At 44.5% G+C, this 26408-nt stretch overlaps 2 protein-coding genes across 10 annotated transcripts in view; one reads left to right on the plus strand and one right to left on the minus strand.

Annotated features, from left to right (window-relative positions):
• Positions 1–165: 165 nt before the first annotated feature.
• Positions 166–22085, minus strand: si:ch73-173p19.1 (uncharacterized). Of its 2 annotated transcripts, none has more exons than XM_064330838.1 (17): positions 21898–22085; positions 16329–16435; positions 15839–15993; positions 15192–15310; positions 13725–13883; positions 12487–12952; positions 11785–11889; positions 10838–10928; positions 9858–10075; positions 8930–9172; positions 6270–6368; positions 5512–5705; positions 4179–4353; positions 3564–3720; positions 3215–3368; positions 2826–2937; positions 166–2227 (listed from the first exon to the last, which is right to left on the minus strand). In XM_064330838.1, the coding sequence occupies exons 1-17, from the start codon at positions 21910–21912 to the stop codon at positions 2019–2021; spliced, it is 2778 nt and encodes a 925-aa protein (XP_064186908.1). In that variant the 5' UTR covers positions 21913–22085; the 3' UTR covers positions 166–2018. The 2 variants fall into 2 exon arrangements, with proteins under 2 accessions (XP_064186908.1, XP_064186907.1); XM_064330837.1 differs by having other exon boundaries at positions 10838–10931.
• Positions 22086–23568: 1483 nt separating this feature from the next.
• The window catches only part of slc4a2b (solute carrier family 4 member 2b), a 58241-nt gene continuing 55401 nt past the window's right edge, over positions 23569–26408 (plus strand). For 4 of the 8 annotated variants that reach the window (XM_064330845.1, XM_064330855.1, XM_064330842.1 and 1 more), the window contains exon 1: positions 23690–23886. The gene's annotated coding sequence lies outside the window, so the exon portion shown is untranslated. The other 4 variants (XM_064330847.1, XM_064330852.1, XM_064330848.1 and 1 more) reach the window with 4 other exon arrangements.

Consider the following 26408-nt stretch of genomic DNA (forward strand, 5'->3'; position numbering starts at 1 on the left):
CTGTGCATACACTCTCACAGGGCATCAGCAGATACATAAATATCTACTGATGTGCATAAAGATATTCAACGCACTAAACAGATTTCTTTAACTGCACTAAAACTGAAATCAAGAGTTAATTCAGGAATGTTGGAATTCTACAGTAAATACAACAATGCAAGAAGGTCAAAATGTATTTTTTTAATAAGCACTTTCCATGTGCAGAGCACTTCAGTTGTTCCAGTACATATTTTGAAAAATAAACAGTACTTTACATCTCAGTGCAGTACAACAAAGAGGCAAAACTACAGAAGTTTGAGTCATCTGCTTTGGACATGCACCACAGTGCACTGTAGAACCCAAATATGCACCAAAATATGAGTTATAAGCCTACTCTTTGACAGTAGGTGCTTCAGAAATAGAGTGCCATGCCGACCTACATTTACACCCAACAGGAGTGCAGCAAGCTCCATCACAAGTGCAAGGTGCTGAACTCACTGGATGCCTTCACTATTTTGCTGCTGATTGGACCATTTTCTGTGGAGGTGAGGTGTGCCAGTGACACACCAGAAACCATTTTCCAAAAATAAAGGCAATAAAAACTGTAAAACAAATTATTTTTTGTCCAAAACAGGAGGAGGCTAACATGGGAGGCTAATTGGAAACGATACACTAATTTGCTGGTCCTTTGCCTATTTTCCACCTTGTCAAGAACAGTCACTCTGAAAAACTATTGTTTGAAAATGGGTACGTCTTCAAAATCAGATGCAACATGTAGCAGTAATTTAACAAAAAGACTCCTCTTACAGGGTTTAGTGCTAGCAGTGTAACACCACTGCATGTGTGATTACTACAAGCAATCAGAGCAATATTCATTGCTCTGATTGCTTGTAGTAATCAGAGCAATATTCATTTTGGTAGACTAAAGATTTTAGCCATCTTGTCCACAGAAAAGATTGGTGGTGTATAGAGATAAATCAGTCTTTTTTTTGTTGAAATACAAAAAGCAATGCAACACTTTTAAGTTGATAACAAGAGCATAGTGTGTGTGTGTGTGTGGGGGGGGAACTGTTCAGGAGGTCACTCTAAAACCATTAACTACCTGGCAACAAAAAACAACACTGGATTAACTCCATGTGTAACCATGGATGAAAAAACTATTTTTCATTCCAGAGAGTTGGACCAACACCTTCATCCTCTCTGGTATGAAGACATTGCACATTGCCTATCTCAAACTGAATCTAATTTCTAACTGACACAGCCAAAGTGTATTAGACAATACCTAACAGTAACAAAGAATAAAGAGACAAAGTATCAACATTATAATTATCATATAGTTCAGACCCTTTTATGGGAAACCTGACGTCCGTCCGAAACAGATTGTACGAGCAGTAAGCCTCATTTACGTCTATATGAAATATTTTTTTCCGATGTTAACTTGGTATCCATTCACATATTAACCAATCATTTTTGGTAATTGCAGGCCCTGTCCAGCATAGGCCAGTGGCCTGTTTTGTAAGTAATAGAATGCAGACTTATCATTCACCAGTTAAGAGAGGGTTATATACAATGCTAGTGCAGGCGCTTTATGCATAAGAAAATAATGGGACATGTCAGCATTAGGAAGTGCATGCATATTCCAGCAGATTTTGGGGAAACGGTAGACATTTTCATGTCCTGTGGAAAGGACAGATATTAATAGACTTGAATTGACTGTAGAATATAATAATAATGTACTCGCATGGACTACAGCGCTTTGATATGGGGACCGGACCTGACCCTCTGACAATCTTTTGTATGTCATTTCCCAAGGTGCTCAATAGGGGTTTTATCTACAGCAGTAGCAGGGGTTCGTCTGTGTGCGTCAAGGCTTCATTTTCCCGGGGTTGGTGCGCCGTAGACGGTCGAGGCGGTTACCCCGTCGCCGCGTCCGGGTGATTCCGCGACGCGGTCTCCCGCCTCACCCCTCGGACGGTGACGTCTCGGCGGCGACCTTGCGTGCGGGGGGGTGGGGGGGGTGGTATGGGGGGGGCGAGGCCTCAAGGCTGGAGGCTGCCGTCGTCGTTCCCGTCGCCGCCGTCGCCGTCGTCGTCAGAGACCTGGTCCGGGGGGATGACCCGGGTGTGGCTCGCCCGGATGCTGGCGGTGTGGGGGCAGGAGGAAACGAGGCCGGCGAACCCCGAGAGGGTGACCCCGGTCCAGTCCAGGTTGACCTGGCTCAAGTGCATCTGCCGCAGGAACTTCAGACCTGAGGGCGAGAGAGGGCGAGAGGGCGTCGCCATTCCTGCGGGTGAGTCGCCGAGTTCACACCTGACGCGGAAAGGCGGCACGCGGACAATGTCACTGAACAAAACACCGCTACCGCATGTCGCAGCTTGAACCAGATAATTAAATTCCAGCGAAGGTAAAACCCCAGAAGGGAACATAGCATGACTACATATGTTATCACCTTTTATATGTGAGGTGATCCTATCAAAATTCCCATGAGTGCATTTCCTCATTCCGCACTCCTCATCCTTTCTTATAAACCCATCATTAAATTTCATCGAGGTAATTTCCTCATTCTGTACCTTAGTATGACCTTAGTGCAGGATCTCCTCACTTATAAAACGTGAAGAACATACCAGAAAATTCAACCGAGTTCATATCCTCATTCTGGACTTTCGCATGACAGGGCAGGATCAAATATAAAACGTGAAATCAGCTGGAAATAAGCAAGTGGCACCAGGTGGTAACTGTTGTCAGGATTTTGTCTTCCAGACCAAAAACTAACCCTAACCCTAACCCGCGACACCGCCACAAGGGGGGGGGGAGGGGTAGTGCGGTTCTGGGGTGGCGCTGCTCACCGCGGTCGGTGATCCGCGTGCGGCTCAGGTTGAGCTTGACGAGCTGCTTGCAGTGGATCAGGCCGCACCTCACCACCGAGTCGCCCACCTGGGTGCTGGCCAGACCTAGGACCTGCGGGCACATAACACGCCATGCTCACCAAACACTGGCAACGCGGGGACGTGATCGCATGACAAGCGCCATACCGGCACAGCCCATGTGTTATTTCACTCATAAAATCACAGGATATACACGCAGTATGAAAAGCTGACTGCTGTCTTCATTCTGCCATTCTGTGTGTGTGCATGCGTGTGTGCGTGTGTGTGCGCATGTGTGTGTGCTTGTGTGAGTGTGTGTGTGTGTTTGCGTGCGTGCGTGCGTGTGTGTGTATGAGTGTGTTTGTGTGTACCTGCAGCTGAGGCAGGCAGGTGACGCAGGCAGCCACGCCCCGGCTGGTTACAGCTGTGCGGTCCAGGCAGAGCTCCAGCAGCTCCCGCAGGCTGCGCAGCGGAAGCAGGCCCCGGTCTGTCACCAGGGTGTTGCTAAGAGACAGTTTCTTCAGCCTGAGGAAGAGGAGAGGTCATGTAGACTCAAAGAAAATGTAAATTACATCCTATTTTATAGGTATAATTACCATCAATTGCCATCAGTTTTATGTTTCGACAGATGAAGGATAGCTTTAAATGAAAGAGTGAAACAGTGGCCATTTTGAAAGAGGCTCTCGGGCTGCTGCACATGCAGCACATGGCACCACTGACCTGGTCATGGTGGCGAGGTGGGCGGTGCCCTGGTCGGTGACGTGCGTGTAGTCGGTCAGGTCCAGCTCCGACAGCAGGGACAATCTGGACAGGAAGGCCAGCCCACTGTCCGTCACGGAGTGTCTCCCAGGAAGGGTCAGCTGGGTCAGTCTCAGATCTTTGGGATCGGATATAATAACAAAACAAAACCCAGTCAGTGAGGGAACACGTGGAGTGGCGCATGTGCACACGCCCTCTAGTGGCTGCGTCTGGAACAGAATAAAACTGAGGGACGGGGGCTGTCTGATTTGCAGTCGAGGTTAACGTTCACGCAGGTGGATTGTTCTGGTAACCCCCGGTCTCGTCAAACCCCTGTGCATATGACCTACAAAGCAGTCTTATCCTTCCTTTCTGAAGCCCAGCTACTTGGCCCTGGATCTCTGCTGTTTTTCCAACTACCTTCTTACCATATTACCAGACCCAATGGAACTAATCTAATTTGAAGAACAGGCATTTTGGAATGCTTTTTCAAACTTCTAAGTCAGTGTTCTAGAACTCCAAGTGCTTCCAAATACCAGCAGTCATTGTGACATCAGCATTAGAATGTTCAGTTAATAACGGGATGCGAGAGCTCACCCGAGATGATTTGGAGGGCATGGTTGCCGTCAGCGATGGGGATTCCAGCCAGGCTGAGGGAAGACAGGGTTGGGTGGGTGGCCAGGTGTTCCAGGGACTCCTCCTTCACGCCTGTCCCATCCAGGTACAGCGTCTGCAGGCTGAGCAGCTCTGCCAGGGCCGAGGCGTCCCTGACCTGGGCGAGGCAGAGCCGAACCATTCACACTTAGACAATACAGTATAACCTCCCCCCCCTCACCTGTACCCAGCTCATCCATCCACTCGTTATCTATACCGGCTTATCCTGGGCAGGGTCACGGGGGATGCTGGAGCATATCCCAGCGTGCATTCAGCAAGAGGCAGGATTACACCCCGGACAGGTCGCCAATCTATCACAGCGCACACACACCATTCGCTCACACACTCATACCTATGGGCAATTTACAGTCGCCAATTAGCCAACCTGTATGTAAATGCACAAGGCCAGAGAGAACATGCAAACTCCACACAGAAAGGCCCAGGACGGGATTCAAACCCAGGATATTCTTGCCCTACCCTGTTCACATGGTTTAAAAAAAAAAATTTTTTTTTAATTGAATATTGGTACCCTCAACCAGAGGCGGTCCAATTCCCACCCTAATTTGGAAGGTCCACTTATCTGCTTGCAACCGCAGCTGCGTTCATACACGAGCCTCACTGCCAATTCGGGAGTGTAGACATTCATGGTTCTCCTCAGAAATGTGTGGCTCCTTTTCAAGGTCACCACAGTATGTGAACTCAACCACCTTTTCAAGGTCATCCCAATGCGTGAACACAACCATCTTTTCAAGGTCACCACAATGCGTGAACACAACCACATTCACAAGGTCACCACAATGTGTGAACACAACCGCATTCACAAGGTCACCACAATGTGTGAACACAACCGCATTCACAAGGTCACCACAATGTGTGAACACAACCATCTTTTCAAGGTCACCACAATACGTGAACACAACCGCATTCACAAGGTCACCACAACGTGTGAACACAACCGCATTCACAAGGTCACCACAACGTGTGAACACAACCACCTTTTCATGGAGCTGAAGGTCACCGATGAGCACTATTCATTTCTGGTACTGACTGGAGGTTTCCCTTAACTACACGCCTGGAGAACTGGTGAGCGAGGGAATCCACACACGTGTGAATGTGCCAGTTTAAAGGTACAGACTAATCAAGCTCAGGGAGAGGCACCGTCGTGTACTTGATTCCAAGCCATCGCATCTTGGCTGAGCCGTCCAATGTAATCTGTGACTCCAACCCATTTGAACCGACCCAGCGTCAGTTCTTGGGCTCGCGGAGCAACGGTTACCTTGGTGTGCTTGATGCTGAGTAACCGCAGCTGTGGCACGCTGGTGGGCAGTGCCACCAGGGTGAGCTCGGTCACGCCCGTCTGGTTCAGGCTGAGCTGGGTGAGAGACGTGGGGGCCGACTGGAGGTATGTCACCATCCCTGCGTCGCTCACTTTGGTATGGTCCAGCGACAGGAAGGAGAGTGACTTGAGGCCTGCGAGGATGTGGGGTTTAAGGGGAACTGTTTGTCAGATTGCCTTTATATATAAGGGGCTGCTACAGAAAATGAATTGGATTTCCCAACACTAACTGAATTCTATAAGGTAATATTTATCTGTATCTAAGCTGTAAAAATATTTGTATTACAGCAGTTTGAGAAACTGAAAATACACACTCTACCAGGAAATACAATCTTCAAGGTGGAAGATCAACACCGTAGTTTGTCAGCTAAGTGAAATAAAATTTTGTGTTGGTTACTGTAGAACGCGTTACTAGAATTTCTACCTTCAGGTCCAGTAAATCTGTTATGCTCGGTAGGTATTATGCGAGCAAGTTATTTTTCGCGATCTGAATTTCCTTGTTGTTCTTTATCAGACATGCTTACCATTCGCTTCATTGCACGTGCAGCCCTGACACCCTCTGCAATTCTCGACAGACCGATGCAGTCATGCTAGCTATTCAAGGTGCTACTGACAAGATCACCTGCTAAATGACCGACGTGAAGATGTAATATGCTGACGTACGTACCCGCACGGGCCGTAAATGCGAGAGCGTTTACCTGTGATGTGCTGCAGGCAGGAGTCGGTTAGCTTGCTGCAGGAGGCCAGGTTAAGGTGCTGGAGTTTCTGTAGGCTGGAAAGCACCGAGAGGCCCGAGTCTGGAAGACAAAAGCAGCCTCATGTGCCACAGCCCTGAAGCACATACGACTCTGGACACTGACTCCGACTCAGGGTTCCCACTCATTTTAGGAAATCATTTTCCAGGACTTTTCAAGGACAATTTCCATGACTCAGACTTACAGACATGAAACATGGACAATGGTAGCCCAAAGCCAGTGGTGGACCGGGGGGGTGGGGCATGGCAATGTGCAAGTACCATGATCATTCAAAACTCTGTGCTGTCGTGTAATCTCAGCAGCTAATAAAAATGAGAAAAGCAGAGAAAAAGGCGTAGCCTACAATTTTCCAGGACCTCACAAATATATCCAGGACATTTTGTAAATTCTCATTTTCCAGGTGTTTTCCATGACTGGAAAACTGGTCGATAAATTTCCAGGTTTTCAAGGTTATCCAGGACGAGTGGGAACCCTGCGACTCCAGAATTTTTTTTTGTTTTAGGAGAAAGACTGCCGTCTCAGGAGAAATACTTCTACTACTTTTTGGACTCAAATTTATTTATTTTTGTGATGATAAAAAAAATTAATGAGAGAAGGAAATTTTCAAATGTACTGTCATGCTAAAATCGGAGAGATGTTGAGCAACGCATTGGGAATGAGGCCGTCTGAAGTAAAATATCATGACGGGATTTCGGTTTCTCCGCTTTTCAAGTCTGTAAAACCAATTAAGCTCTCGTCAATGCAAATGCCTGAAGCGGCCTTCTAATAACAAGAAAAGTACACCGCTTCGAAGCCGCAGCGTAATCGGTGTAATTGACACAGTGTAACGCGTGCAGCGGTGGCTTAAGAGAAGCCCGTGACTGACATGGGGCTAGGCGACGTGACGACAGTATTTGATTATGGACGGTGATTAACAGTTGTCACAATGGGAGCTGGGTGGTGTGCCGCGATTTCCATATAATGGCCTACCTACCAGCAGGCGCCACGCCTTGAAAAAGCAGTCACGCGTAGCGGAACACCCGCCAAAAATACATTCCTGAGTAATAACCGGCTCAGGGTAAACAAACCTGCGCTATAGGAGGCCAGCCAGGCATGGAATTGTACAAATAGGGCAACGCCACAGCCCATCGGCACACTTTCTGTTTCTTTCTCGCTCACCGATCCCTCGCCAATCAAGCGTTTTGGAATTTTGTAAACAAAACATTTCTAAATTTATATTTAAAAGGACTTCCACAGTAAGCTCTAATCCCCTCACGAATGCGGCTAATTAATCATCATCACGTGCAAAACATTCGGCAGTGCCGCCAAAAATAACTCCAACACTGCGTGAGAATGGCAACATGCCTTACAGGCTTCAAATAAAGTAAAAAATGGTAATCCTATTATTTTAATACCTACTGTATAGCCTGCCGATAATTAACACACATCAAAGACTTTGTTGGATCATTACGCTACGAAGAAGACTAAAAGAATATAATGAGCTTCAGGTGCAATAAGTTACAAGCTAAATATTATTTCAGAACAATGGTTTACCAATAAATAAATTTAAACATATATATAACATTTAAAATACAGGCAATTTATAAAAACAAATGAATGAGTGTAGTAGTGTTCATACGTCCATTTTAATAAACATTTTGGGTCATCTTAAAACTCAATGCTTCATCTTGATTAAAAAAAAAACAAAAACATAATGGCCAGTAACGCTTGGGAAGGCCATTACATATTATTTTTCTAAAAAGCAAAAATAAACAAGCTAATGTAAAATGGCAATAATAGGGGTAATTTAACAGCTAAAACCAGGATTGGGCTAAAAGGATAATGAAAATTTAAATTTAAATTGAATTGGCACATTTTATGGACAAGGAAACTGCTGAAGGGCCCTGAACAATTTAAATTACAGCAGAACCTTGACTATCCAGCATTGTACTTTCTGGAATGTTCTACTCCCCCACCCATTTTTTCCCTACTAAAAGTGACCTATGTAATCAGCCCACTGCAATCATCTCCTATAGACTCACGGGTGGTGGAGGTGAGGTAATAATCAATGTACTAGTATTTTTATATTATAAAAATTATTTTTTTAAATTTAAATCCACAATATGCCCAGGCTTGCAAGTTCAAACTTTTCATACTGATCAGGAGCTTAGTAAACAAATATGTCACCAACCCGACACCAAATGCATGTCGTCGGGCCTTTATTCTGTTGTAGATTCCTGAAGAGAGTTTATGAAATGTCAATTTGTTCTTTGAAAATAGCAAGTGCCATTAAGTCATTCGGCCACCAGGTGGGGCCCTAGGGCAACAGAATAATGAATAAATCTTATTTTTTTATTTTTATAATAGATTGGCTTTTTAAACAACAAAAATAACTGCACTAATATGGCTCCTATATAATATTTGGGACACTTTCTACAATACAGAGCTTTCTACTTTCTGGCAGCACTGATTCCCTCAGGATGGCGGATAGCAGAGGTTCTACTGTACTATAAAAAGAGTAGGGGGGGCAATAGTTTCATATATCACGATTTTTAACAACCGTATCGTGATATTATTTTTACAGACATCGCCCAGCCCTACTGTCGCGGTCTGTGGCTGTGTACCTGTGATGAGAGGGGAGTTGACCAGGCTCAGGTGCTTTAGGGCTGTGAAGGCCCTCAGCTGCCGCAGCAGCTCGTTCGTCGAGTACGGGTAGCAGTTGAGGACAAACTTCTGAAGCGGGCAGCCGAAGAAGAGCTCCAGAGTGCGCGGGCGCAGGAGCCTCTCGCGGGACATGTGGTTGAGCAGGAGCTCTGCCAGCTCTGGGGTCAGGCAGGCGAGACTGCTGCTGTACTGCATACTGGGGGCTGAGGAGAGAGGGAGAGGGAGAGGGGGAGAGAGAGAGTTGGTGTCTCAGCTAGAAAGGTTAACTCGGTGTTATATGCTTACAGAGACAGCGCAAGCAGGATCTTTGTTGTACTGTTTTGTTGTGATTGCGTCTTTATTGTACACGTAGCAGTTTTAAAGCCCGAACATACACATAGAACTCAGGATATCTGCATGGGGCAGTCACTCGCCTATCGTAGCAGGATACACAACTGTATTTATGCAGGATATACAAGCCAAAGACATGACTGCGTCTGCCAACACAGATAGGGATCCGTATACAGAAACACTACTGGACAGCAGTCTCCTCTGTCTACGCATTACAGAGAAAAACACTATTTTGGAGTCAGATAATGAAGATAACAGCTCCGGGTAAGACTACGGGATAGTAGCTCCGGGTAAGACTACACGCGTTCCTTCGCCACTCAAATACTTCCGTGGTTGCGTTTGGGTGACCACAACGAATCATTTGGTGTATCTGAGGGGTTTCGTACACTTACATTCATGCTTGTAGAGAATTACTTGATGGGACATAACTAATTCAGGTTAACTATGTCCATTTAGTGTTTAATATAATGGTTTTGGGCTGGATAAGATCCTAAATGAGCACATTCAGGCATCATCTACCCGGAGTGTGATGACCTTGCGGTGACTGTGAGCACTGACCTGTCATTAAGGTGACGGTGGCTCGGGTTGCCATGACACAGAGAGAGGGCACGCTGGGTGTCCTGAAAGGTCTCTTCGGGGGAGACGGCTGTCCTGTGGAGCCCGAGGGGTCGTCCTGTCGAGCGGCCCTTTGGAGGCGCTCCACAGCAGCCTGCCCCGCTGCCCCAGGGGCCACCCGCCTCTCTTCTGGTGCTGCCACTTCCTCTGGCGCCCCCTCTCTGCGGCAGGAAGAAACGCAACAGTAAGTAACACCAGCCCTGCACTTGTCTGGCTCCCTTTAAACTACTAACATTCACAAGAACTGGGAAGGGATACTAAAATGCTAAAAAGGTTTCATCGAGACAATGACTGCTAGAATTAGTTCTCATCTCGGCCTGGAATAAAATCCTGGCACTGCAGCCCTCAGTACCGTAGTATTGGAAGTAAAATAAGTAATAACAAGGCTTTATGTATAATTACTCCCCAATGACATTGAGTTAAGACGTTCACAAGGCAGACACACACCACTTTTTTTCCTGAATGACCATACCCTCCAAAACAGCTGAAGTTGGCTAGCCCAGACACTGAAATTGAAAAAAAAATTTTTTTAGTCATTTAGTTTAGTTTAGGACGGAGTGTGGCACAGTGGGTAAGGAACTGCGCTTGTAACCGAAAGTTCGCAGGTTCGATTCCCGGGTAAGGACACTGCCGTTGTACCCTTGAGCAAGGTACTTAACCTGCATTGCTTCAGTATATATCCAGCTGTATAAATGGATACAATGTAAAGTGCTATGTAAAAAGTTGTGTAAGTCGCTCTGGATAAGAGCGTCTGCTAAATGCCTGTAATGTAATGTAATGTAATGTAGTTGCTCGCTGCTAGACAGTGCGGGGAGCCCCGCACCGAAGCAAAATCTCCTCTGATCCACGGTGCAATGACCAGCGATCACCGCACAGCCAGGTGTCTGGCCAGGGACGGGAAGGGGGATGCCCCGGACCCTCACCTGAGCCTGTTGCCCTGGTTGGGCCAGCGGTGGCCGGGGTCCATCGATCCGCGGCCTCGGTTGTCCGGGAGGAAGGGCAGCCTGGGAAGACCTGCTGGGACCATCAGCGAGATATCAACCCCCAAGTGCCTCTGTGCTACCGCACTCAAAACACAGCCCTCTATAAAGGCTGTACTCATAGACACAATCACAGACACTGGCATTCCCTGATTAAACAAAGGTAACTGACACAATGCAGGCGGTGCAAGACAAATACAAATATATATTTAATAAATATTTTCACTTAGCAGGAAGCACTCGAACCCTGACACCACACATTCACTGCTTTAGACTAGAGTTCAAACAAATAACTCAACTTTCGCACACTCACTCTCACACTGGCGACAGACTGCAGTGCTTATAGCGTTCACACACTCAGCAACTTAAAGAGAAGGGCAGCCCTGGCCCTTGAGTCAAAATACATTTCACATTCATTCCACTGTTGAAAACACATTACCAAAACTATTTTATGGTCAATGCTTACATAACATGATGAAATGTATGATGCATAATTTTGTGGTGGCAAAGGGAAACACTTCAATAGCAAGATAGGGAGAGGCTGCTCAACAACCTCTTCAAGAAAACCACAGGGATGACCTCAGGGATATCCGCTTAGGAATATACCATGCGGAATAACCTCTTATTCAGTTTCTGACATTGTAGAGTATGGCTGGATGTGTACATACAGATTTTTCTAGTAATTAGATCTCCTCAACAACATCTGTGGCTGAAATACAGCGAATATGAAGACAAGCGTTAAAGGCCTTCGACAGCCAACAGCTGAAACCCTGTGGAAGGGCTAACAGTAGCATGCGAGCGCTCCACTGCATATTAGCAGCCATCACTGAACGACTCGCTCACGCGAGGAGAGGGATGGAAACGGAAGAAGAGCAAAGGCCGAGCGGTACCAGGAAAAGGGAAGTTTGGCTCTTCGTTCCCCTCGTCTGGCGGAGCTTCCTCGTCGGAGCTGGACCCCTCTTCCCCTCCGCCTGCCACCAGTTTCTGGCCCCGCCCTGCCCAGGGAAAAGACGACGTCAAAACATGCACCTCTTAACCAAAAGGATGAAATAATGTCCAACCCCCCCCTTCCAGCTGTTAGGGAAGTCTCTTCAGTAGACCTACGCCAGTTCAATCACATTAAAGCACTGAAAGGTGATTATGTCTCCATCTTACATCTTACAAAATGACTCAGCAGTACATTAAAGGGATAGTTCTCCCTGAAAGACACATTTATCTTCTGGCCTGATGAAGACAGCTTTCTACATTATGTTTTTTAAAGATTTGATAAGGAAATCACAAAACCTCATTTCTAAAGGAATGGAAATCTAAGAAAGAGGTAAATTCAACTGCGGTTCTGCTTTAAAATCATAAAAAATACCAAAAAAAAAAAAAAAAAGGTTTCTGCTAGCATTAGTCATTCAGAGGCTGAGACAGAGGCGTCTATAAAATCTATGAAAAGAGAAGTCATGGACTGTGAATGACTAATGATCATTCAGAATAATGAACATGATGGGTACAGTGCTGTGGAAAGGAATTTCTCCTTGGGGACAATAAAGTCTACGTCTAAAGTCATAAGATCCGAGAGCGAAGCTGGATGGTGCTGGACTCACCCCAGAAGTGGGAGGGGCCAGACAGCGGTGGAGGCACACCGGGGATCCCAGCATAGCCCACCGCCTCCTCCCACAGCTGCTGGGGCAGGGGCGGAGGCAGCGGAGGGGGCAGCGCCGGCTCCTCTGCCTCCTCTTCCCTCGCGGCATTATTGGGGTGCGCTGGCAACCCGTCGGGGGGTGCCGCCGCCTCCACCCGCCCCCAGCCCTGCTGGGCGCCCGGGCTGGGCGGGTCCTGGGGCGTCTCCGGGGGCGTGGTCTGGATGCAGAGGGCGGCGTTGGGGGTGAGGCCCAGGGAGCGCAGCGAGCAGGCCAGCTCCGCCTCCCCGAAGCGCTTGCGCGGGAAGCCCTGGAGCAGCGAGAACGACGGCAGGGAGGGGTGGCGCCCGGAGATGTGCTCCACGACGCGGCGGAGGGGCGCGTCCGCGGGGAAGCGCTCCCGCATGGACTCCCCGGAGGGCAGGCGGATCTGCGGAGGACAGAGAAGGAGAACAGTCTTTATTAAGGCAGCGCAGTGCTGGGGAAAGTACTCACAAAGCATAGCTGTACAAACTACTGACTACTTCACACTGAAAGTAGATTAACTACAATCAAGCTGCCCTAAAGAGAAATGTAGCTTCTGAAACTAGAATCACTCAAAAAAAAAAAAAAAAAAGTACTTTAAAAAAATACACCATTGTCACGTTCCCCAGACATGATGCACGTGTGTTTTCGCACATGGGGTGAGCCACTATACAGCTCACTTGGGAGAATCAGCAATGTGATGGCAATTGGCAGTTGACCATTAGCAACTACAGTGGAGCACAGTGCTTCTCACCACTCAGTATTAGAGGGGAAAAGAGAGAGGAGGTGGTATTTGGTCAAACGGTTTTGAAAAAATCCATCTTAGAGTCAAAAGTAGTTTGTAGATCCAGTAGTTTACTACACCTCAAAATGGCAGTGTCGTTTAACAACCAGAAAACAGTAAATAAACTGCTAGTTTAACGACATGTAGTTGAACTACTTCCCAACACTGGCTATGTGTTAGCTGGGTGGTCATACTATACAGGGAGTGCAGGAAGTGTTGGGATCGAATCCTTCTCTGTTGCTTAACATTCATTCACATAAGTCATTAATTCGACTGTTGCCTAGAGCTGCTCTGGTGTCAATGATTCAGTCAATGTTCAAGTGATCAACGTGCGGATAATGACCCTGGCAGAGGAACTCCACAGGCACGTGCGGTTAAGGGGGCTCCAGCTCACCATGAGGATGCAGTGGTTGTCCATGCTGGTCTGCGCCCTGCCCCCCAGACGCTGGCCCCCCCCAGGCGAGGTGGAGAGCTCCGGCTGGCCAGCGGGCTGGGCCTTCTGCTGCAGGCTCCTCCTGTCCTCCGCAATCCGCTTCAGCACGAGCTCCCTCTCCTGTCGGACAGAGGGATATGTGTCAATCATACCGGCAGAGGGGTTCTGAACGGGAACGGGACACGCACGCTGAACGCCACGCCAGTCAGAGAAACTGGCCGTAGTACGCTTTACATTTGCAGTCACTGTTCCAGAGCGATTTGGGAAGGAGGAGAATGTCGGTGATGCTCTGAGGAATACAAAAGGGCAATATCGCCACAGAAGGTACAGAAGGCCCATTTATAATCAATAAGTGTAAAGTTAGCCAAACAAGCGAACAATTTGCATTGTAAACTAAAGTAAAAATCTATATACAGAAACCTACCTTTACACAGCTATACCTATAACAGTACTATCCCAGAAGGAAATTCAAGAAGAAAGAGGATGGCCAAAGAGGGTCAGGGGAGCCAAGATGCAGGCTATAGAGGTGTCAGAAGATGGCTAGGGTGTCTTAACGAAATGCGAAGAAACGCGATTCCTCTTCTTAACGCAATTCACAGGATGGGAGTCACAGATGTTTGTGAAAGCAACCTTGTGTGCCAAGTGGAGACCACTGACAGTGTAATTGTGGATACCTGGCTAAAGACTGATTTGATTATCCAACTAAGTCAGGGCTGCCCAATCCCATTCCTGGAGATATACAGGGCTGGAATGAAATCCTACCAGACTAACAAAGCACACCTCATTCTACAGCAAGAGAGCTCATTGAGCTGTTAATTAGTTGAATTGGATGTGTCAAGTATATAATAAGTAGAGACAGCGATGCCAATAGAAACATATGGGGAGCACATCAGAACCAGAAGTACAATTTTTTCTCTCAACAGACATGTTCAGTTGTGTCTTTGGTCAGGTGCCTATAGCACGTGTACGAGGATAGTACAGACAAAATAAAGAATAAATAAGAAATTCATGTGTCTGTGTGGTAGGAAAAAAAATATTTTACCTTGGAAAAACTATAGGGGATTTTTCTTCTTAACATAATGCATGGAGTTAACATCAATATCTGAGTGGAAGTATTTCATTGTTGCTGTCAAAAATAAATGGAGCTCAATGGAGAAACTTGCTTTTTGAGTGATAATCATAGACACCAGCAGGGGGCGACATTACATCTGGTGTTGAGGTTGAGAACCGAAAGCTGGCCCCTTGGTCAAGTTAGGATCGAAATGGAAACCCTAGATCTCCAGGAACAGGATAGGGCAGCCCTGAACTAAGGGTTAAAGGACTGATTTGTAGGATGGATACCAAAGTAAGTTACTTTATTTAATTATTAAACCATTTTGAGTGAATGTAAATAGGGGTCTTGTAATGGAAGATAAAGGGGACGGCTACCTGCTTCTTCTGCCTCTTCTCGGCTCTGGCCTCCTGGGCCACGCGGTGCCTCTGCTGCTCCTGGAAGTCGCTCTTATCCTGCTTAATACGCGACTCCAGGGGAGCGGGAGGGGACGTGCCTGGGGGCAGAGGACGACCTTCAGGCACAGGATGCCAAAATCAACAATCTTACGCTTCCTTCTGCTCACATCCCAGACAGCCAGCGACTCCGGGCCAGATCTGAGCCAATTCAGTACTTGTACCGGCAGGACTGATTCTGGGCCAGAACCGGCGCAGGTCTGCCCCAAAGTCGCTGGCTATCTGGGATTTTTTTGCCTAATTTTATTTCTTGGACCGTCAGCTGAACATTTCTGGTTTGATCGTTACATGACAGCGATGCAGAGAAATGTAATTTGGAAGCACCTGGGTAACCAGAAGCACTGAGCTCTTTAATTCTGGAAAATTCCAAACTTGATTTGGTAAATTTGGCTATAAGCAGAAACTCAGCCGTGCATTTGTTCTGTTGTGGCTGAACAGAGCTATGAGAAGTAAAGTAGAACAGAGACATCTCATGCACCCTTTTGCTTGCCCTTCTGGCATGCAGCAAGCACTTCATACATTCAGGGAAAGGAGTCATGTGGTTTTGTCATCAGGTTCTCTGCTTGTACCTGGACTGTGGGAGTCGTGTGGTACTTCCTGTGATGAGCCTGCAGTGGGCGGGGCATCCTGGCCTATAGGGGGGTTGAAAGCAGAGAAGGCAGTCTCAAGTGGCTGGGAAGACTGCTTGACAAGCTTGTGCCTTGGACTTCCACCTTGTAACAGCCTGTAGCAGGGACGGAAGGAAGGAAGGAAAAGAGAAAAAGAGAGAGATGGAGAGGGAGAGAGAGAAAATCACTAATTGGTAACAACTAGCTAATCAAGCTGCTCAAAGCACTTTATTGTTGAGAACATAGATTGGCCAATCACTAGCCAGTCAAACAGCACACATTTTACCAAATGGTTATTTTTGGGGCAATAAGCAAAGATGTGATTAAATAGCAGACGCACAGTGTCAGGCTGGCGGCCGTACATTCTGGGGTTTATTTATGAATGAGTCTGTGTTGCGGGACGGCCGCCCGCCGCCCGCCGCGCGAGCGTGTGCACAGCGGGGCGTCTCACCACTCGGCAGCCTCGGGCACGGAGAAGTGCCCCGCCTGCACGGCGGCCTGGATCTGCGCCTCGCTGAAGCCCATCTCGCACAGCGTGCTGAAGAACTCCCCAATGGTCTACAACAGACAAAGGGGGACCGGGAGTCACACACACGGCTCTGACTGGAAAACAAAAGCGACGTGGACTGAGGGGAAACCCCATTATGCCACGGCGTTGAGTCTACTGCCACTACTGAACATCAGGGTGGGATTGCGAGAAAAACACTTTTTTTCGACAACCCAGCACATTAGTCCAGCATTACAAGGGACAAACCTACACTGTATGACTGCTGCAAAACATTTCAGTTTCATAATTCCTACACATGTAATGTAATACAATGTCATGTGATATAATGAATTCGTTGTGGTTTCTGAAGCATGCGCAGTGCTATTTTGTGCAATAATAAATTGTTTAGAAAACAGCTATGGCACATATGTCAGCAAAAAAGGGGTAGTGCAACATGTGATCATACTGATGGACAACATGGATGCATTGCTGTTTGCCAGCCCTGCGATGGGACAGACACATCCTATAATGAAAAAAGTCTAATTACTTATGCGAATGTGGAGGGATGGTGTGGTTAGGGCGCCATCTACAGGCGGAGAGGGAGCAGATTAGCTGGCCTACAACCACGGCGATTTGCAATTACGATTGACTGGTAATAGTTTATATGCTCTGCCCACAGTGAGGCTGGGTCGCTGGAATGAGAGACGCACGCGGGAGCAACGTGCTGCGTAATCCCCTTCCTTACCGTGTGTGTTTTGTTTTGTTTGTGTACCCGTGTTAATGTAACCAGCGCACATTAAAACCCGTGAACTGCAGACTATGTGATTTGTGGGGAGAAGTACTGCAGAACCTGTTACAGTGAGGTACAGAGAAAGCAAGTGCTTTAAAATGTGGATTTACAGTAGATTTTAGCATGAGGATATAAGGAAAAACTCAGCCTAGAATGAATATAATCTTGCTGCTAATGTGCCCCTTACATTACTTTTGTAATGTAAGGGGTGCAGAGCTGGGTCCAAAATTGCAGTAAAATGCATTGCATCCACTATACAATAAAGTTGATCAAACAAAACAAAAACACAATATGCACAACAACTGACAAATCAAATGGAAAACACAGCGTATGTTATATTTTGGTAGAGACAGAGAAAGAGAGTTTTTATAGTGGCAATATGGTGTGGCAAGGTGTGTTCAATTACACACATTATTTAACTGACTAGTACTGATAGTTTAACTTAAGGCACAGTGGTGGCTGCAGAGCTGAAAATCGAGGAGGCAGAAAACTTCCCGATTATTAGTCTCGACTTTAAATCATTTTCCTTGATTAACAAGTCTGCCCACGATCTGAACAATTCAATTGTAGATACACAGTTTCCTTCGTCATGCCAAGCTATGACCATCAAATAAATTCAAAATAAATTATACACTCAAAAATGCCATCTAACCTGTGCTCGTTCAAATTACAAAATCTACGTATTCCACATCTTTGCCATGAACATTTTCGGAGTGTGTACGTTTATAGTTTAATATGCGATTGAAATGTGCTCAATTTTGCAACGCAAATAGAATCTTTTTCTCGTCTAAACTAATGGAGAACTGTCTCTATCATATTTAGTAATATGTCATTTCTAATCAAGCACAATAATTAAAAACAAGTTGACCCCAATAATAACGTTCAGTTATTCAGTTTAAGGGATTTTCTGCCTGCTCGTCACTAGGGCACCCAGTGGTTTTTTAAAAACAAGACCAGGTCAAAGCCTAGTAGGTTTGAGACGCCCGCTAGTGGTCAGCCAAAAATAACCAGCACTTAAATGGTAATGGTAATGGACTGCTTATATAGTGCTTTATCAGCCTTTACAATTGATGCTCTCATTCGCCAGAGCAGTTAGGGGTTAGGGGTAGGTGTCTTGTCAAGGACATTGACACGCCCAGGCGGGTTTGAACCGGACCTCGACTGCCAGCCAATCGGTCTTACCTCCTGAGCTATGTCGCCCCAGGTTTTGGGGGTACTTTGCTGTAAGCGGTGGGTACAGACAATTTGACAATTAGGACGTTGGCAGACAATACAAATAATTCGAAATCCACGCCTGCAAATCCATTATTAAAATACTTATTTTAATAATTTGTTAAGATTTGTTAATCACCGCTGATGGCGCTAATTTCTACTTGTTTAACGTGACTTTCGAAAGGTTAGCTAGCGTTGTCGTAAAATTTAGTGTTAACACATTACTACGAGCGCTTCCAATATTGCTTGTGTCGAAAGTGCTGCGACGAAAACAGCGATAGATTTACCCACGAGCCACATCTGTCCAAAATGTAAGCAAGTCAGGCAGTCTTCACGGTCCGGGGAAATTTTATGACAGCGTCACCCAGCGAGTGAACACCACAAACGGCGGTGGTGTAAGAGCTTTTGGCTCATTACTAGTACCTGATTGTGGCGAAATCCTTTCGGTGGTGAAACCCCTCCCCCCCAATTTCAAAAACTCATCGGATCTACACGAATCACACAAATGACCTATTTTGGATTCAAAACGGCTAATTTCGCCAAAAAGCGACTAGTTTGCAGGTATGACGAGGTAATATTCACAATATATACATTTAAAAATGTCATGGCAGTTGTCATGTTGACCTTAACAATGACAAACAAAATTTGATTACTACCCTTCTTAACGGTGCCTAGGGAATTTCACATGATTTAAAAGTTAATACAAAACGGGTTACTCACATCCATGTTTAGTTTATATGGCCCACTCCGTTCCTTTAATTTCAAGACATATTTGAGTCACAAGATAAAACCATGGATCCGACCATGAATTATTTTAATTCAGAGATTAAAGAGCTCAAGCATAACGGACGTCTGGAAAGCTCTGGCACACGCAGCTGAGCAAAAAAATAAATGAATACGCATGATGAAAGGTCATCTTCCAGGGGACCAGCCCCCCCAAGACTGCCACACTCACACACAGTCAGAGCCCCTTGACACTCACTGTGCATAGTGCATATGTGCATGCACAATAGATACAAAACACACACTGACCCCGAGGTCACCTGTGGGAATAACCTCTTTGTGTTGGTCCGTGAGAGGATGTGTCCCAATGAACAATCATAAGGTCATAGTTCCTCAGGGTCATTGAGTCAGTAGAATGGGTCCTTCTACAACATGACAGCTGAAGAGATCAAGTCACTTTGATGCTTTGAAGACCCTTTTGGCGATTTTGACAGTTATCGCTATTGGTCATGACTCATGACGTCTTTCAGCTCTTCACAATTCTGCAGGTCATATATACAGTGATCTCCATACTGTTTGGAACAAAGACATTTTTTCTTGAATTTGGCTCTGTGCTCCACAATTCTAGTTTTGTAATCAAACAATTCACACATGGTTAAAGTACATATTCTTTCTTTAAGGGACTGGGGTTCACAGATGAGGGGGGGGGTGCTTTGAATCTTGGGCAGTTCTTTTTGGCCTGCACACTTTGCTCTTGCCATGATATACGTCAGTCTTAGTCTCCTCTGTCCACAAGACCTTTTCCTAGATCTCTGCAGGCACTTTTAGGTACATCTTAGGCAAATGTAACAAGGAAAACCAGTTTTTGCAGCTAACTACTGGTTTGCATATTGCACTGTAGCATCTTTAGTTCTGTTGTGAAGTCTTCTGTGGACAGTAGTCACTGACACATCCATGTCTGCCTGCATCCCATATACACACACCAGCCACTTCATTAGGTGACAGGAGTGGCACACGGTGTGGTCTTCTGCTGCTGTAGCCCATCTGCTTCAAGGTTTGACGTGGTGTGCGTTCAGAGATGCTCTTCTGCATACCTCAGTTGTAACAAGTGGTTATTTGAGTTACTGTTGCCTTTCTATCAGCTCAAACCAGTCTGGCCATTCTCCTCTGACCTCTGCCATCAACAAGGCATTTTCACCCAGAGAACTGCCGCTCACTGGATATTTTTTCTTTTTCGGAGCATTCTCTGTAAACCCTAGAGATGGTTTGCGTGAGAATCCCAGTAGATCAGCAGTTTCTGAAATACTCAAACCAGCCCGTCTGGCACCAACAACCATGCCACGTTCAAAGTCACTTAAATCACCTTTCTTCCCCATTCTGATGCTTGGTTTGAACTTCAGCAGATCGTCTTGACCATGTCTACATGCCTAAATGCATTGAGTTGCTGCCACGTGATTGGCTGATTAGATATTTGCGTTAACGGGTGCAGTTTGCAGTTGAACAGGTGTACCTAATGAAGTGGCCAGTGAGTGTATACCCCACATCCAATATAATGCAACAGAAGTGATCGCGTAAACATCATGCAGTTTTCATTGAGTGCAGTTTATAATTTAGGCCTACGTCAAGCATGCACGGCCACACGGAAATGGTAAAACTCTGCCTAACTCCTAGCATTCTACTGCGTAAAAGAGATTGTCACGTTTATGATCATTAAACAGCAAGCGCGAATGTTAATGGAACTATTCTTCCTTTGCATTACATGTGCATGCAACATTATTAACATTCCTCACATCATTGGCATCAATTAGGCAAAACTTCCAATTGATAATCTATTTATAGAGCCACTAGCGAATGCGTTTTAAAATGGATGCTACTGTAAGTGTAACGTTACTAGCTAGCGCTAGCAAGCTATTCGTTCAGGTATTTCGAGCACACTCAATAGGTCAGTACAAGTTGTTGAGGTGTTGGACGTTTCATACTTTATGCCAATTTAAGTTCCAATCTAGCCTTTTAGGTGGCAATTAACTAGCTAGATAACTTGATGGGTTGCAACAAGAGATTAATAAAATGAGGAATTATGCATGCACGTATGACGCTGTGTGCAACACGGCTGTGATGCAGCAAAATCGAGCAACGTTGTCGTCGTTATTACGTTAGAGCTAGTTAAGGTCAGCTGACTAACAATTAACTAACGTCACCGAACTAGCAAGTACTCTATTTTCTTAAATCTGTGTAGCTAACTTCCCATGCACCGTAGCAAAGCAATGCAATTCAGGTAGGTTAGCTAACAATGTAGCCGACTCGAAAATATCACAAAAGTTGTCGGAACAACTATCGATAGAGCCAACTTAGACTGCTACCATTATCTGACTTGTAATAAACTCGATATGGACGGCGCTAGCTTAATTCCCCCCCCCCCCCCCATCATAGCCTAGCTAGCTTGTTAGCAAGTACTTTAGATCTGCTACGTTTAGCACGAAGGACGCTCTTAGCAACGTAATATGTGAGCAAGCGTGTTAACAAGTTAGGGAACTACTCTGTCGTCTTTGGAGTGATTTTTTTTATTAAGTATGTTGTCGCTAGCTAAAAACACCACCACCAAAAGGAAGCACAAACAAATCATTCAACAAGGAAAAACTAACTTTCAGTTAGGTCTACGGCCTATGATTATTCACGTTAGCTGTCAGCATAGAGAGCTTGCTAGGCACCGCAATAGTAGGCTATTCACTAGCTGCCTAGAAAAATAAGTATTAGCTACTTTCTAACAACCGAAATCGTATTTTTCGAACTACCTAATGTGCACCTTACCGGAGAGGAATCCATTTCTTTCGTGCAACAGAGCCCTCTGTACCCCTGACTTCAGAACTGAGGTGTTCGGATTTTCTGTTTACTCCCCCTGTTGATTGCCCCGTCAGAGAACGGCAGCGATAACGCAAGGAGGGACGGAAGCTTTGCAAGCTCGATCAACAAACTGGCTTGTGACTGGCGTGCTGATGGCCAGTAGGAAACACCCCCAAACAAAATATTGTCTGCCAATCATCATCTTTATCCACCCTCTTAAAGGAGCAGTCCAGTGTATATTTAATTTACTTCTACACGCCGTATTCGTGGCTATACTGATCATAGATTTGTTTTGTTTCCAAGACGCACTGCTGTCCTTAACTTTTAATAATCTCTATGTAAAATGGGGGACTGCGGGTGAAATAAAATAATAGACAACGTGTCCATTAGAGAACCGAATTCAGATTCAGATATTACTTTTCAAATGATACATTGGTAATTCAATTTCAGGCACAGAAACAACACTTTTATGCACGCCTTTCTTATGCTTTTACGTGACATGAACGGTAGAGGCCACAGTTGACCATGGTATGACATCTGTGTATTGTAAAAATGACGGATTGATGCAATGCTCTCTTGATTTGTCTTGCTGTATATTGTGGATAAGGAATATTAATTTCTCCGTAAATAAAGTCTCTTATAATTAGCCATTTATCAGTGTGTATAAACAGTATATTTACTCTGGCCAATTAATAAATACACAAGTTTAAATATTGTATACAGTACAAACTCTGTAGGAATGCCATCATAAACCAAAACTGATTGCTGGATATGGAACTTGTTTATATGCTTTCTCTTAAGTTTTTTATTTCTCTCCAGTGGTTATGAACAGAACTAAGCTGTGCATATAGCAAAATTCTGTGAGAGACTGTGTGTTTTGCATGTTCACAATGAGAATAGCCTTGTATTGTTGGTAGGGGATTTTGTATAGACAGTGTTTTCTACCAGTACAGCATGCAATTGGAAAATTGGAAAATGGCCTCTACTATAGCTGGGTAAATGCACGCTTTTGTTTTTTCCACTAAAAAAATCACAAATACCAAATACCATTGATGTGGATATTTTATTGGTTTTATTATTCACAGTGATCAATGAAAACCACACATTACAGTAAGTTACTACAGAATTACTGGGACTCTTTTTTTAACTGTTGAAGACATTACATTAAATAATGTACAGTTTTGAACTTATTTACTGTCTACTCTGATTATGGCTTCTGCCCCATCTTAAGAATGGCTTTGAAGGAGTCTACACTTGACAGCAGATTGTAGTAAGTAGCTACTTTGTGGAAATACGGAGAAAATGATGAAACCCCAATTAAGGATTATATGAATATATTTGGTGAGATTAAGTTTAGAGCAATGCAAATAATAATAATAATAAAAATATTGTCATTTTGAGTTGTTCTGTTGAATATTGGTTCTGATTAATCTTGTCTTTAGTCATAAAAAATGTAAAAATATGTATATTGGCAAATAAGGGCTTCTTTCTATATCTCATAAGGGATCAATTAGGCCTACTCTCATTGATAAATGAATCATTTAAGTAATGTCATGGCTTCTGCGGTTTAGGAGTTAGGTTAAGATAGGAGCTCACTGACACCTGGAGTCACAGGTGATTCCACCACATCATTGGCTGCAGTGAAAAAGAAACCCATGGAAGTGGACCCTCTGTTGTAAAATGCATGCCACATCTTCCTAAATGTGTTTGTTCAGTCCTAAACATAACTGATCATATTCCCTCATTAATACATGTAAGTTATGCTATTCATTATCTAGATCTAACATATATTTCGTTTTTCAAGACCATCACAAGCAGTCATTAGCCTACACGTGGAGGTAGACTAGTGGTATTCCCCCCTCACACACAGCAGCTTGGGTTTAATTGATCAGAAGCAAGAGGGCAACTCGCATGCACGCGTTCAACTTGTAGTTATTTATGCTGTCCTTGAAATGGGTAAGTAAATAAATTAGTGCTCGAATTATAAATCGCATACGTTCCTATAGGCAGAACTGTTGCCATCGTTCATGGTATGAATTTGAAATCTAGGCTACCAATCTTGTAATTAAATTTGAAAAGCCTGGAATGTGGTATATTTTGAATAGCAAATAGATCCTTGCTTGATTTCCATTAGGTCACTGGTGACTTTACACTAGCTTTGTGGAAATGAATGTTGAATGAAACCAAGTATGATAACATAGTTGCAATACCTACAGAAAATCCAAAGGACGGAAAAACAAAAGGAACGTTTACGCTAATGGAATGTTCCTGGCATGAGTGCCAGTCAGTAAAGATTACATTTGCGGACGAGATTGCGAACGTTTAAATTTATATAATGATGGTATATCTCCGACCGTGTACAAAACTACGTGTGATGTAAGTGTTTGCTGAATTCTAAGGCACAGGTTCATTCCGATCTAAAATTTGATAGCTTGTTTAATTTTTTTTTCTCATTCTTTGTAAATGTCAGCGACCGCCAAATAATATTCAAACATTTGAAGCATATAAAGCCGACCTGAACACTTGCTTGAATTTAGTTCCGTCTCTTCAAGCATTAGCCTAAATATAATAGTGGACGCCACGGCACTGAAACTATGTCTCGGGCGACAAGTGCATTCAAAAGTAAATGTGTCAAAGTAAATTGCTACAGCTGGCGAGTTGAAATATCATCGCATAATTTAGTTTTCCCACACATTGAATTGGTGATCTGGCAAAACAAGGGTCAAGTTGGGTTAAATACAACTTGTAGGGAACAGAGTACCTAAAATGTCTATAGTTGTATGGACCTTGGGTACGTCTTTCCAAATCTGTAGCATTTATTTTTTTCATGCTGCACCAGTCTCTCAGTTCAGACAGAATTTTAGCTCCATGCGTATGAAACTCCACAGGTCACTTTTCCTTGCAAAACCTCAGGGCTGGGCAATAGCACTTGATGGTGATTGATATTTTAATGAACTAACCCATTAAATAAGAACTCTGAGTATTTCAGAGGCCATGGGCTCAATCCTAGGACCCGTCCTGTTTAGTTTAGACATGCTCCTGTTAGGGATTATTATCCGGAAACATAAATTACCACTGTTATGAGGATGATATACAGTATATGTATATATGACTGTCATGCCTAATGATCTTTGTCCTATTGTTGCTCTTGTAATTTGCATCTCAGACACACATGGATGTCTCATAACTTTCTACAACTGATCTACAACAATCTTGGTCATGGTAATTGATGATGAGACCAAGTGGAAAATGTATGTATCTCATCTTAAAACTCAGGCTTTAAGATGCCTTGGGTGTTTTATTTGATGGCAACTTTTATGTGCCAAAACTGCTTCATACCATTTAAAGTATTTCCAAAGTTGGGCCCTTCTTTTGCACAAAAGATTCTGAAAAACTGCTGCATGCATCTGTGAGAAGTTGTCAGGATTGTTGTAATAGTTTATTAATGACCTTCCTGGCAAAGTAATACTGTAAATAAACTGACTAGTTCACAATGCTGTAGCCAGGATACTAACTAGAACCTAGGAATCATTTGGATATTTCTAACAGAAATGTAAAGACCTGCCTCTATAAATGTGTGCTTTTCCTTTCCATACTTTTAACTTTTTAATATAAACTTTTATTTAAAAAATGTTATTGCCATTATACTGCATTTTTATTTCATTGCTATATATAATAGTTCCTATTCCTAAGGAAAAATACATTTTATTTTACTTTCGTTTAGATTTATTTTAAAATATCCAAAGATTCAGATTCCCTCAGATCTAAAGGAAGCTTATTCCACAGTCTGTGAGCTTATGAACTAAAAGCAGATACGTTTTAGTCCTAGCTTGTGGGATGTGCCATAGGAGGGAAGAGGAGAGCTCTGACCGGAACATATTTCACTAGAAGATTATGCTGTAATAGCCTCCAGTCTTCTGGGAAGCCTTTCCACTAGATTTTGGAACATGGCTGCGGGGATTTGCTTCCATTCAGCCACAAAAGCATTACTGAGGTACTGATTGGCACTGATGTTCGGCGATAAGGTCTGGCTCGCAGTCAGCATTCATATTCATCCCGAAGATGTTTGATGGCGTTGAGGTGAGGCTAGTTACGTTTGTCCACAATGTAATTGGCAAATCATTTCTTTATGGACCTCGCTTTGTGCATGGGAGAATTGTCATGCTGAAACAGGAAAGGGCCTTTCCCAAACCGTTGCCACAAAGTTGGAAGCACACAATTCTATAGAATGTCATTGTGTGCTGCAGCATTAAGATTTCCCTTCACTGGAACTATGGGGCCTAGCCCAAACCATGAAAGACAGGCCCAGACCATTATTCCTTTTCCACCAAACCTTACAGCTGTACATCTATTTACTGTGCTTCTGCTAAATCTAAATTTTAGCAGCAAAGGTCATAGATACTACTTTGATTGGGAGATCCAGATAAAGTAAGTTGGTGTTTGTGAGCCAGTAGGGGGCAGTGTCTTCCTCCTCCAAT

The sequence above is a fragment of the Anguilla rostrata genome, chromosome 4 (assembly GCF_018555375.3).
Source record: "Anguilla rostrata isolate EN2019 chromosome 4, ASM1855537v3, whole genome shotgun sequence".
NCBI lineage: Eukaryota > Metazoa > Chordata > Actinopteri > Anguilliformes > Anguillidae > Anguilla > Anguilla rostrata.

Bases quoted from the DNA above. Each gene is read 5' to 3' on its own strand.
- si:ch73-173p19.1 (XM_064330837.1), bottom strand. The intron at 4,354-5,511 runs GTAACCGTTGCT...TGCCTCGCCCAG, and splicing joins TCAGCATCAAGCACACCAAG to GTCAGGGACGCCTCGGCCCT. The intron at 3,369-3,563 runs GTCAGTGGTGCC...CCTCTTCCTCAG, and splicing joins CACCTCGCCACCATGACCAG to GCTGAAGAAACTGTCTCTTA.